At 62.8% G+C, this 13372-nt stretch overlaps 2 protein-coding genes across 2 annotated transcripts; both read left to right on the forward strand.

The window, feature by feature from the left end:
- Positions 1 to 4417: 4417 nt before the first annotated feature.
- Positions 4418 to 8537, forward strand: MYADML2 (myeloid associated differentiation marker like 2). The gene is made up of 2 exons (XM_025468350.3): positions 4418 to 5517; positions 6289 to 8537. Exon 1 carries the CDS (start codon positions 4531 to 4533, stop codon positions 5452 to 5454), a length of 924 nt encoding a protein of 307 aa, XP_025324135.3. The 5' UTR covers positions 4418 to 4530; the 3' UTR covers positions 5455 to 5517; positions 6289 to 8537.
- Positions 8538 to 8944: 407 nt separating this feature from the next.
- Positions 8945 to 13372, forward strand: PYCR1 (pyrroline-5-carboxylate reductase 1). The gene is made up of 8 exons (XM_025468349.3): positions 8945 to 9008; positions 9397 to 9513; positions 9707 to 9777; positions 10490 to 10669; positions 10885 to 11106; positions 11289 to 11381; positions 11555 to 11718; positions 12547 to 13372. Exons 2-8 carry the CDS (start codon positions 9447 to 9449, stop codon positions 12710 to 12712), a joined length of 963 nt encoding a protein of 320 aa, XP_025324134.1. The 5' UTR covers positions 8945 to 9008; positions 9397 to 9446; the 3' UTR covers positions 12713 to 13372.

Raw genomic sequence — 13372 nt, forward strand, 5'->3', positions numbered from 1 at the left:
TTTTTTAAAGATTTTACTTATTTATTCATGAGAGACGCAGAGAGAGATGCACGGACACAGGCAGAGGGAGAAGCAGGCTCCCTGCGGGGAGCCCCATGCGGGACTCGATCCCGGGACCCCGGGGCCACGGCCTGAGCCGAAAGCAGATGCTCAACCATGGAGCCACCCGGGCGTCCCTCAAGTAGGTTTTGTTAAGGCCCGGAAGGACAGATACAGTTGCTGCGGCCTGCAGGGTGTGACAGGGAGGTCTCCGCCGGGTCAGCCTGGGCTCCACACCCTGCTCCCCAGCACAGATGTCAGGAGCCGGCAGGCCTGTGCACAGAATGGGGAGCTTCTCAGAGACCCCACACCCTCACTCCCAGCAAGGTCAGGGGCCGTGCCGTGGGGACGTCAGAGCCACCGTGGGCCTTAGAGGGACCCAAGCAGACCCCGAGAGCGCCAATGTCGTCTGCAGAGGGGTCTCCTCCCCGCCACCTGTGGCCAACTCGTCACCGTGTTGGCATCCCCAGGTGGCCCTGAGTGGAGACCTGTGGTGTCCTCCACGGGCCGCTGCTCCATGTACCCTGTGGGACCTGTGCAGTCCAAATGGCCCAGGGAAACTGAGGTCAGGGATGGGGCGGCCAAAGGCTGCAGATGAAAACAGGTGTACACGAGAGTGCCGCTAGCTTGGGGGGCAGCCTCTTCCTGGGGCCTCCCGGAGGGCCACGGACAGTGGGCTTCCGGGGAGAGAGGGGCTGGGAGGGCCCGACAGCAGAGACTTCAGGGGAAGGGGCCTGCCACGGTCACCTGGGATGTGGGGGACTCAGGTGCTGCTGCCTGAAGACCAGCCCTGTGCGGAGAAGGGTGGTGGGCGGTGACACTGGCACCGTTAGACAGATGTCCCACCGCGCCTGAGGCGGGCCGAACGGGGTCAGCGGACAGCTTTGCGTGTCTTCGAAGCCCGGGGTGCGTGGAGCGTTCATTATACCTGTGGGCTCGGGCAGATGGGATTTCTCCACCAAAGGAATACACGCTTTCCCCCTGTGTTCCTGACAAAGAAGGAAAGAGGCAGGACCCAGCCCAGGGCCTCGGGGTCAGTCCTTGGTGCACTTTACTGCCAGACCAGTGACAAAATGAGCCCAGGACACGCAAAGACAGTGGGTGCCTAAGCCAAAGCCATAGGACTCAGCGAGGCCGCCCCTGGGACCTGCAGACCTCTGCACGCTCAGGGCCCCGCTTTCCCAGAGATGTTGCTACTTTACACCTTCCGTGTCACGTGAGTCCTATAGGAGCAAAAATGCTCAGCACATTCTTGTAAAGTGGAGGGGGGCACCTGGCTGGTGCGGTCGGCTAAGTGTCTGACTCTTGATTTCAGCGGCGTGAGTCATGATCTCAGGGGTGTGAGTTTGAGCCTGGCAACCCGCCCCTCGCTGGGCGTTGAGCTTGCTTAGGACGCTCCTCCCCCTCCCTCTGCCCCCACCGCATGCTTGTAAGCCGGAGTTCTCTCCCCCACCGTCTCTCCCCCCAGCACCGTTTCTCCCCCCTCTCTGTCTCTTCCCCCCCCCCGCCCCCCCTCTGTCTCTCAAAAAAAAAAGCCAAAAGATCCGAGTGCCGAGTGCCAGAGCAAGATGCACACCACCTGCTGCCCCTCTTCCCTCTGCCCTCAGAGTGGCTGTGACCTCCAGGCCCTGCCCGGCTGTCCCACCCGTGCCACCAACCCCAAGCCCCCGTGCCCCTGAGAGCAGACACCACACCTGCCTTCAGCCCCCATTGACACCTGCGCCCAGCCCGGCCCTCAGCCTGCTTAGTGTCATCACTGAGCTCACAGCCAAATTGTTTCCTCTCTAGAGGGCTTTCACAGACTTCCCCAGGAAGGCTAAATTCACTTAAAATTTTGTTGCCATTTCTGCACCGTGAGGAGCTAGAATCGCAGGGTTTCCGAGGGTGACACGTTAGCGGAGGCTTGAGAACAGAAGACATGGCCCAGCAGCCTTGGACCGAGCACCTGGGGACCCAGGGTCTGGAATGTGGAGCAGGTCCCATGTCAGGCCCCAGGTCCTGACCGCCGTCCCCGCCACCAAGCAGCCGCCTCTGCTCCCAGGGTGGGGTGACCAAGCAGACAGGGCCGAGGACGTGGAGGCTCCCGTGGGCGCTGCAGGCGGGCAGAGGCCAACCGGCCCAGCCCAGGGAGTTGATGCAGCTGTTGTCTTAGATCAAGGTCCCTTGCAGACAGGGAGCCGGTAAGAACCGAGAAGGGGGAAACGGGAAGGCCCTGGGCCTGGGGCCACCACTGAGCAGACCCCCTCGGCCTCCGCCTCCTTCCTCCTTCCTCCTGGAACTCAGGGCTTGGCTCTGCCCCCAGGGCCTTGCGAAGAACTGGGGGTCCAGCAGCCAGGGGGCTGCACCCGGACTCGGGCACAGCAGGCACGAAGTGGTCAGGAAAGGCAGGGCCCAGGGCAGAGTCTGCAGACCTGAGTCTGGGCCCGGCCCCCAAGCTGGCTGCTGGCCAGAGGCACCAGTGCCGAGTGGGGGGACCGTGTGGCTGCGGGGAGCCTGGTGGCTCGGGTCAGGGGTCTCCGTTTTGTCACAGATTGAGTCCCATATTGGGGTCCCTGCATGAAGCCTGATTCTCTGTCTGCCTGTGTCTCTACTTCTCTCTGTGTCTCTCAGGAATAAATAAATAAAATCTTTAAAAATAAGTAAATAAATAGAATAGAATAAATTTCCCAACTGAAGTTATTGCATACAGGTTCTTTTTTTTTTTTTTTAATTTTTTTAAAGCTTTTGGGGATCCCTGGGTGGCTCAGCAGTTTAACGCCTCCCTCTGGCTCAGGGCCTGATCCTGGAGACCCGGGATCGAATCCCACATCGGGCTCCCTGCGTGGAGCCTGCTTCTCCCTCTGCCTGTGTCTCTGCCTCTCTCTCTCTCTCTCATGAATAAATAAAATCTTTATAAAAAATTTTTTAAAGCTTTTATTTATTTATTTATTCATGGCAGAAAGAGAGAGGCAGAGACACAGGCAGAGAGAGAAGCAGGCTCCACGCAGAGAGCCCGATGCGAGACTCGAACCTGGGTCTCCAGGATCAGGCCCTGGGCTGAAGGTGGTGCCAAGCCGCTGAGCCACCCGGGCTGCCCTGCATTCAGGTTCTATGGGAGAATGGCCTCCTCCTTAGGAGATGTTTTTGGAAGTATCTACTGACAAATTGTCATATCTGCATAATTAATTAGTCCCATGTCGGGCTCCCTGCATGGAGCCTGCTTCTCCCTCTGCCTGTCTCTCTCTCTCTCTCTCTCTCTCTCTCTGGGTCCCTCATGAATAAATAAATAGGATCACGCCCTGGGCTGAAGGCAGTGCCAAACCACTGAGCCACCCAGGCTGCCCTTTATTATTTTTTTTGTATTACTAATTATTAATGGTGTACAGGAGAGAGAACACAAATAGGGCAGACTATTGATAATTCCTGAATCTAGGTGAAAGATATCTGAGTGTTCATTGTGTTATCTTGCAACTCTTCTGTAAATCTGAAATCTTTCTAAATGAAAAGTGAAAAGAAACATGCATAAGGATGTATAGAGATGCACAATGTTCATAGAGCTGACTTGGGCAATAGCGTTACAGGCAAATTTATTACTCTCTTCCTGTGGTGACTGGGCCTCCACATGGACAACTTTTACAGTCAGAAAATTGGTTTTCATTTTCCTTTTTTTTTTTTAAGATTTTATTTATTTATTCATGAGAGACACAGAGAGAGGCAGAGACACAGGCAGAGAGGGAGGAGCAGGCTCCCTGAGGGGAGCCCCACGTGGGACTCGACCCCAGGACCCCGGGGTCACCCCCTGGGCCAAAGGCAGACCCTCAACCGCTGAGCCACCTGGGTGCCCTGTTTTTCATTTTCAAAATCATTTCACATATTATTAATATTTTAGCCTAAGGAGGGGAGACCCGAGTTTTTTCTAGCCATTATCATAAGTTGAGGAAAGGGAAGTGAAGAGCCCCATAATGAACCCCTCATGACAGCGAAAACTCTGCACCCCAAGGTCAGTCCCGCCACCTCCAGGTCGGGGGTGGTGGGGGGACAGCCCAGGGGACTGGGCAGCAGGGGCCTGAGATCCCCCTCCCTCCTCAAGGAGGGGGCTGGAGGCGTAGGTCTCCCCCTCCCCCTGCCCATCTCCCTCCCCTCCCCGCAGGCAATGGGGCAGCCTACCGCAGACAGACCAGACAGACGCTGGGCTAGACGCAGGTGCTTTGGAGGCGGGAGGCGCCAGCAGCCAAGGGGTTAACGGTCCTGGCGGGGGTTGGCGGCGGGCGCAGGGGTCAGATGACCCTCCGGCCCGGGGACAGACGCTCTCAGCTGCTATTCCGGGGCTCCAATTGAATCGTGAGCACCTATTTATAGTGTGGGGGGGGCGGGGGGGGGCCTGCGCCCCACAGGCGCGGAGAGGCTGCCCGGCTGCAATGTCAAGCGGCGGCGTCATCGCTACTGCAGGCGCCCGGCACCTGTCACAGCCACCCCAGGAGGCACAGGGCCCGCGGCCCGCCAGGGAGCCGGATGGGCAGCGCCATGGAGCCCCCCGGGGGCGGGTACCTGCACCTGGGCGCCGTGGCGTCCCCCGTGGGCACGGCCCGGGCGCTGCAGCTGGCCTTCGGCTGCACCACCTTCAGCCTGGTGGCCCACCGCGGGGGCTTCGCGGGCGTGCAGGGCACCTTCTGCATGGCTGCCTGGGGCTTCTGCTTTGCCCTGTCGGGCCTCGTGGTGGCCTGTGAGTTCACCCGCCTCCACAGCTGCCTGCACCTGTCCTGGGGCAACTTCACAGCAGCTTTCGCCATGCTGGCCACGCTACTGTCGGCCACGGCCGCGGTCATCTACCCGCTCTATTTCACCCGGCTGGAGTGCCCGCCCGAGCCCGCGGGCTGCACAGCCAGGGACTTCCGCCTGGCGGCCAGCGTCTTCGCCGGGCTGCTCTTCCTGGCCTACGCCGCGGAGGTGGCCCTGACCCGGGCCCGGCCAGGCCAGGTGACCAGCTACATGGCCACGGTCTCAGGGCTCCTCAAGATCGTCCAGGCCTTCGTGGCCTGCATCATCTTTGGGGCACTGGTCTACGACAGCCGCTACGGGCGCTACGTGGCCACCCAGTGGTGTGTGGCTGTCTACAGCCTGTGCTTCCTGGCCACGGTGGCCGTGGTGGCCCTGAGCGTGACGGGCCACACGGGGGGCCTGGGCTGCCCCTTCGACCGTCTGGTGGTGGTGTACACCTTCCTGGCCGTGCTTCTCTACCTCAGCGCCGCTGTCATCTGGCCTGTCTTCTGTTTCGACCCCAAGTATGGTGAGCCTGGGCGGCCCCCCGACTGCCCAAGAGGCAGCTGCTCCTGGGACAGCCAACTGGTCGTGGCCACCTTCACCTACGTCAACCTGCTCCTCTACATTGCCGACCTCGCCTACTCCCAGAGGATCCGCTTCGTGCCCACCCTGTAGCTCTGCAGGAAGCCGCTGCCCACCCGCGCTCTCCAGGGGCTGCGGCTCCGTGAGGGGACCCAGGTGAACCCAGATCCCCGGGTAGCAAGCCGGAGGGAGGCAACCAACTGAGCACTCCTGGATTTCTGGCTCAGCAAGGGGAGGAGGGGGAAGACGAGCGGATCAAGGCCTGAGCAGGACCCAGGCGAGCACCTCCCCGCCGGCAGCTCCCTGCCGCTGTCTGCCTCTCTCCTGCTGTGCACATCTCGTCTCTGTCTGTACCCCCCCTCTGTCTCTCCCCATGTCCTGGCCCTCCCTGGCTCCGTGCTACCCACTGTAATGTGAGAAGCCTTTGAAGCAGATGCTGTTGTGACCCACTTTATAGGTGGGGACAGCAAGGCAAGGGTTTTGGAGGCAGCCCCACGTGCCCGGAGACCACATTCGGGTGTCAGCAGGGTGCTGCTGGGGCGGGAGTCCGTGCCAGCTCAGAGAGGAGCTGGGACTTGGGACCCAGCCTGCCCACCTCTGAGTGGCTGTAACAAGAGCAGGACTCGTGGTGTGGTCGCACAGGGCGGCCTCAGCAGGCTGGGGACAGTGCCGGGGGCCGGCAGGGGCCCGCCGCAGGTGGGCAGCCCCACGATGAGCCCAGAGTGCTGAGGGGAAGTAGGGCGCCCGCCCCGGTGAGGGAGTGCCCACCAGGCGCCCCCGTCAGCCCTGCCAGCAGCTCCTGCGGTGCCCGCTGTGGGCCCCGGGGAGGCCGGCTGGCGCAGGGCAGCCCTGACCGGGGAGGGCCCAGCCTGGGACAGCCACGGGGCCGCAGAGCCCGGGCACCGAGCACCCCTCTGGTACTCACAGGCCCGTGACCTCCGAGCAAGCATCGTTCACCCGGCCACGACCACCAGGGCCCATTGGGCTGTCACCCGCCCCGCTCCAGCCAGCCTCTCCCGCTCAAGAGCTCAGACGGGGCCACCCCAAAGCAACCTGCAGGAGGGCCCCTGAGATGGCAGCAGCCTTGAGCCAGAATAAACGCCAGTGTTGACTTGCACCCCGGCTCTGGTGAGCAGTCTGTACCGAGGGGCGATGGGCAGCAGCAGCCCCTGGGCCGTCCCCCAGTGTGAGCAGAGCAAAGGCTGGCGACGGGCCCCAGGGAGGGGCGGGGGCTGCGGCAGAGCCGGGCTCCCTCAGGCCGTGGGCGGCCTCCAGGGGAAGAAGCAGGCAGTGGGCAATGTGGGCGGCAGGAGAGGAGGGTGAGGCAGAGCTTGTCTCGCCCCCTGCGGCACCCCACACTCCTGCTGGGGCGCCAGGGGCATGGCCATGGCAGGCGGGGCTGCTGTTCCCAGGGTGCCTGAGCCCAAGCAGCTCGAAGGCGTGGGCTCCGCAGGCTCCCTGGCCCTGCGCCCCTTGAGCGGGCACCACACAGACCAGGGGAGCAGGGCTCACCTGGCAGGTCGGAGCGGCACGATGACACCCGTCCTTTACCTGCAGGGTGCGGGCATTACTGGCTCCACAGCCAATCACCAGAGGGACCAGGAGCCACGGGGGCCTGAGGTGTCCCAACGGCCCTGGCTGGCTGATGGGGAGCGGGGGCCAGGGGTACGTCTCCGGGTGACAGAGGAGCATAGGGGCCACGTCCTTCGTTGCTCACAGGGGGGCCTGGACACTAACCAGTCTTCCTTCCTTCTCTAGCTGAACTTCTGAAACGCTTATCTGTTGCCAGCTCCCCAATCTCCTCATTGTCCAGTAGCTTGGTGCCCCCAGTGGCCCTACATTTGGCAGAAGTCCTCCAGGACGCTTGTCTTGGGATGCTCCTGCTGACAGTCACTCCCTGGGTCAGAGGACTCCTTCTTTTTGGAGGAAGGAGTTATTTGCTCTTATCAGTGAAAAACAGGACTTTTTAAAGAAGGGGTCATGGCCTTTGATTATGTATCGTCAGGCAAAACTCAGTGGGGCTGCTGGCCTTGATGTGTATGGGTTTGAGTCTGGGCCACTCCCCAGACAGTCCACTTTGGACAAGTGGGGTGGGGTTGGGGGCAGGTTGGAGGGTAGGGGCCTCGGGGGGAGGGGCACTTGGGTCGTGAGGCTTGGTGGGCATGGATCCTGGGGGTGTCAACTGGGGTAGGGCCTCTTGCTACGGCCCCTCCCCCCGAGGGTAAGGACTAAATGCTCAGATGCACCTAAGTGGGGGATGCCAGGAAGTCGCCCACACCGTCACTACCCAGTGGTCTGATGGTGCTGGTGGCCACCAGCGTGTCCACAAGAGCTCACAGCCCTGCTTCTGGGGCATATCCACCAGAGGAATGCTGGATCCCGTCTGAGGGTACCTTGTTACCATTTAAGTTACAGAACTGAAAAAAATAAACCATATCCCCTGGGGGAGAATGGGTTCTCCATGACTATTGCTTCTTACTTTGCCCTTAACCGTGTTGCTGACGGACCCTGGACTGTCCTGAAACCCAAATGCAAACTCAACTCCCATGAGCCCTGAGCATGTCCACAGCGAGAAAATGACTTTTTCTCCCAAAGGTAGGGCCCAACATTTCCATGCACGCTGCAGACAAGATGTCAGTAGACATGGGGTGTTCCACGGGAGTGGGAGGGCACTATGGGATCTCTCCTCTATTTACCGGTTGATCACTACCTACCCCAAGCATCTGTTTGGGGAGGTTTACATGGTAACAAGCCTATGGCCTCAGTCACTCCTGAGCCTGGGTAAAGACTTGCAGGGGGACGCCTGGGGGGGCTCAGTAGCTTGGTGCCCACCTTTGACTCAGGTTGTGATTCCGGGATCCGGGATCGAGTCCCACACTGGGCTTCCGGTGAGGAGCCTGCTTCTTCCTCTGCCTGTGTCTCTGCCTCTCTCTCAAGTCTGTCTCTCCTGAATAAATAACTAAATCTAAAAAACAAACAAACAACAACAACAACAAAAAAAACACTTGCAGATAAAACCTCACTTGGGAAGAAGAGGGTCTGGATCTCAGAGGGGACTGAACTACGCCTCCTAGGTGCCCCCCAATTTTGAGATTCTCAAAAGCTTAGAGTACCCTCTCCAGTGTTCAAGCTTCTTGGTACAATAAATTTCAAAGAGACAAAACACAGTATCAAAATGGTGTTATTTTTGAATGTTTCCATTTTGCAAATTGTTTTCAATCCTCCCACAAAAAAAAAAAAGGTGGGGGGGAGGAAAGAAAGAAAAGCAAGCAAGCAAAAATCTTACAGTTTGGGCTTCTCCAAACAGGATGACCACGTAGCCGCAAGCACCGGCCCCGCGACTGAGGACACCCGCGTGTCCGTGTCCGCGTGTCCCCCCGCCAGGCCCCGCGCGGGGACCCCTCGGCCGCAGCCCCCAGCACAGTCCCCACGCGCGGTCGCGGGGGCGCGGACCGGCTGGGCGGGGGCGGCGCGGGCGTGGCCCCGGGAGAGCGGATGATGCAACCGCCCCCCGCGGCCCCCGATTGGCCGGCGCCTGGCGGCCGCGCAGCCCATTGGCCGGGGCGGCGGGGGCGGGGCCGGGAGGCTGGGGTGCCGCGTGGCGGGCGCGGCTCCGCGGGGCCTGGGCGACCTGCGCGCGGGGACCGGTGAGTGGGGTCGGGCACAGCTGAGGTCGCGCGTGAGGGCGGCGCAGGGGAGACGCGCATCCGCGTCCCGGCTCGGGTCTGGGGGGGCCTGGGGGGGCCCGGGCTCCGATGCGTCGCCCCCGCGGAGCTCTGACCCGCTCCGGGGGCCGGCGCGGCCGCCCGCGTGTCCTCCGTGCGGGATCCCCGGGAGCAGGTCGGGGACGGCTCCGCGGGGCGGGGACGGGGGTAACTGCCCGGTCGGAGCTGGCGGGCGCTTGGGGGAAAGTTGGACGGGGCGGGAGGAGACGGGGGGAGCCGGGGGGAGCCGGGGCGCGGGGCCAGGCCTGGCACTGCCCGCCCACGTCCTGCCCTGGATCCTGCCCCGGATCCTGCCCCGTCTGGTCCGCAGTTGCCCTGCAGCGCCGGTGCCGGCCTGGAGCTGTGGGCGCGCCCGACACCATGAGCGTCGGCTTTATCGGCGCCGGCCAGCTGGCCTTTGCCTTGGCCAAGGGCTTCACGGCGGCAGGTGGGTCCCTCAGCCGGGCGGGCGCGGGAGCTGGGCGCCTGGAAGACTCGCCTTGTTTGAGTCCTGTGGGACTGGGTCCTTGTGATGTTTGGGGTGGGCGGGGGCTGGCTGTCCTGCTGGGGGTGGGGGATCTCCACTTCCCTTCCTGGGAACTGGATGGGGGGCAGGCCTTGAGGAAGGGTGTTACCTGCAGGCATCGTGGCTGCCCACAAGATCATGGCCAGCTCCCCGGACATGGACCTGCCCACGGTTTCTGGCCTCAGGGTAGGTGCGGGGTGGGAGGGGGCAGTCCCCGAAGGGGCTAGTCCTGTGCTGGGGAGAGCCGCGATAGCCTGGACCCTGAGAGCCAAGTGTGAAGGCCCCAGGGGGAGACAGCTCGCCGCCCCCCACACAGGAGGAGGGCCCGGGCTACAGCATCCCAGAGCCTGCCTCCTGGCCTGCTCACAGCCCCTCTTGTTCAGCTCTTGGCCTCTGGGTGACAGGTACACAGGCGGCTAGCAGGGAAGGTGTGCTGGACTGGAATGGGGCCCCCCAAATGGAGCCCCCCCCCCGGGGCCGCAGGAGCCAGGCAGACGGGGCCTCGGGATTGGGGCCAGGTCAGACACATCCAGGCACTGAATACAGCTTCGCTGCCAGGGCTGAATTAGGGCCCCAGGTGCGAGGGCGGGGCGGGCCCCCAGCTTGCAACTAGCCCCCCCAATGCCACGCACCCCTGGAAGACAGCAGCCCCCCAAGGCGGGGATGCACATCTCTTCTTTTCTTGCGGAAGGATCACATTCCCAGAGCAGCGCTCCTTCCACTTCAGGGTGGAAGGGTGGCAGGGGGCTGTCAGAGCGCCATACCGAGCCTCCAACCCCGGCTGTCCAGTCTCAGCAAGCTCTGCCCTAGTCCACGTGTGGGGCTCTTAGCTTGGGGAGGATACTGGGGGGCCAGCCAGCTGCGGTGCCAGGCTGAGCCCACGCTGCATTCCCTGCAGAAGATGGGAGTGAACCTGACCCCCCACAACAAGGAGACCGTGCGGCACAGCGACGTGCTCTTCCTGGCCGTGAAGCCACACATCATCCCCTTTATCCTGGACGAGATTGGCGCCCACATCGAGGATCGGCACATCGTGGTGTCCTGCGCAGCTGGTGTCACCATCAGCTCCATCGAGAAGGTGGGCACTGTGGCTCTAGGCCAGGGGCACCTGTGGAGGGGACGCGAGTGTGTTCTGTACAGCGCTCAGGAGCTCTGGCTGTGAAGTGGGCCCAGCGGCCCAGCCCGTAGCTGGAAGTCAGGAAACGCTTAGCTGGGTGAGTGGGGGCACCCTCACGCCCGGCACGCTGCGCCGGGCAAGGGGCAGGACAGACACACAGCTGGTTTCTCCTCCAGAAGCTGATGGCGTTCCAGCCAGCCCCCAAAGTCATCCGCTGCATGACTAATACGCCGGTCGTGGTGCGGGAGGGGGCCACCGTGTACGCCACGGGCACCCACGCCCAGGTGGAGGACGGCAGGCTCCTGGAGCAGCTCATGGGTAGCGTGGGCTTCTGCACGGAGGTGGAGGAGGACCTGATTGATGCCGTCACGGGGCTCAGTGGCAGCGGCCCAGCCTATGTGAGGCCTGGGGATGGGCGGCGGGTGGTGGTGGTGGTGATGGATGGTTCCAGGGCCTCCGGGCACATCCTCCGCCCTCCTCCCTGCTCTGGCTGCTGTGGGCAGAGCTGCTGGACCCGCCGGTGCCAGAAGGAGGAGGAGGAAGGGCCCAGGGTGGGGCCTTAGTTGTCCTCTCCCTGCAGGCATTCACAGCCCTGGAGGCCCTGGCTGACGGGGGCGTGAAGATGGGGCTTCCCAGGCGCCTGGCAGTCCGCCTCGGGGCCCAGGCTCTGCTGGTCAGTGTTCTTCCCGATCCTTTGGTGGGGGCTCCTCCTGGCTGGGCCTGATGCTGTTGCATGGGGGCAGGTGGGTGGAGAGTCAGTGGGTGCACGGTGCCCGGGGCTGGGGGCAGAGGCCTGTGGGCCGGACAGGCGCTCCCGTGGCAGCCAGCTGCTCTCTCTGGCTGTAGGGGGCCTCCAAGATGCTACTGGACTCGGAGAAGCATCCCGGGCAGCTCAGGGATAACGTGTGCTCCCCCGGCGGGGCCACCATCCACGCCCTGCACGTCCTGGAGAGCGGCGGCTTCCGTTCCCTGCTCATCAACGCCGTGGAGGCCTCCTGCATCCGCACACGGTGGGCCCCAGCCGCGCGCCTCGCTCCCCAGAGCCCCTGCAGATTTTGCTCAGCCATTCACCCAACAGACGTTTATCGAAGCCTGGCAGTGGTGCCCTGGGGTCACAGCTGGCAGCACCCTTCAGCAGCCATGGCCCCTGGGGGGACGGCTGCCCTCTGGGCTCACGCTGTGCTCCCCCCATAGTTTCCCCAGCTGTAGCCCGCAGACCAGGCTGGTCACCCAAGCCGGGGAGGCAGGCCAGCAGGTACAAGAGGGAACCCCAGGTGGGCCCCACCCTCCTCACCCCCTCCCCGGTCCTGGGGAGATGAAGCAAGTCAGCTGGCCAGATGCTCAGTGTCCCCAGCTGGGTGACAGCAGAAAGAAAATCCAAGAGGGGGGACAGCAGAGCTTGGTGGCTTGGCTTGGAGCCGTGGTGCCCGGCTCAGGTCCGCAAGATGGACAGGCGGCACTGTCACCTCCCTGCCTGCCCCCCAGTTGAAACCCAGAACTTCTCCAAGTGCCACAATGTGACGGCAAGGCTGCCTCGGATGCCGTGCTGCCCTCCTGGCGCCAATCCTCAGGGCCTGCAGATACGGCCCAGGGCCCAGTGGGGTGGTGATGGGTTCTGGGCCGGGGGGCTGCTAGTAGGTTCGGTGACCCGAGCTGATCTGAACGAGGGGAGAGGAAGGCAGATGGCTGTCTGGGGGAGGAGTGGCTGGCAGGAGGACATGAGACGGGAGTGACAGCACAGCAACCCAGGTGGGCAGGTGCCCCCTCTGCCCTGGTGGACCCTTGGGCTCAGGAGGGAGGCAGAGGCCTGGAGCCAGCACTCCTCACTGCCCCCCCAGGGAGCTGCAGTCCATGGCTGACCAGGAGAAAGTCTCACCAGCCTCCATCAAGAAGACCATCTTGGACAAGGTGAAGCTGGAGTCCTCTCCAGGGCACTCACTGGCCCCTTCTGGCCACTCCAAGCTGTTCCCGCAGAGCCTGGCCCCAGCAGGCAAGGAGAACTGAGGTGTCCACCAGGCTAGCCTGGCTCCCCACCTTCTGTCCGCCCCCCCTCCCCGGGCTTGGAACTCCTGCGCCGGCTGTCCTTAGCTCCAGCCACACGGGGTGTCCCCGTAGCTGCCCACTGCCCGTGACTTTGGTCACATTGGGTCAGTGGGGGCTGTAACCAGGGCGGGCCCACATCTCTGCCCATGGGAACCGGTGCAGTCGCTGAGCGCTTCCTGGCCCAGCGCCGAGATGGATTCCGACCCTCAACCTCCCCCTTCCTCTGCCCCCAGACGAGGTCAGGAGCACTTCCTCCAGGAGGCCCTCAGGAGGCCTGGGGGTCTTTACTCCCCATGGCCCGCTGGCTTGGGGCTTGGCCTCTTCTTGGGTACAAAGGTCAAAGTTCCCCTCCCATGAAGGCCCAGCCAAGGAGGGAACCCCTTCCCACCCCTGCTCCTGCTCCAGCCTCCACTTGGGGTGAGAAGGACCAGAGGGTCCCAAGCATCCTGAGCCCAGGCCAGACCACAGCTGCCAACTATGCCTTATTTTTGGCATTTGAGGAAAGGGCTCCTTGGGTGGTCCCAATCTCTGAGGGCCTTACTGCCCATTCCCGACCTGACTTACAGAGTCTATCACTCTGTCCCCAACCTTTTCGGTGAAATACATTAGTTTCCAACCCGG

Source organism: Canis lupus, chromosome 9 (assembly GCF_003254725.2).
Source record: "Canis lupus dingo isolate Sandy chromosome 9, ASM325472v2, whole genome shotgun sequence".
Lineage (NCBI taxonomy): Eukaryota > Metazoa > Chordata > Mammalia > Carnivora > Canidae > Canis > Canis lupus.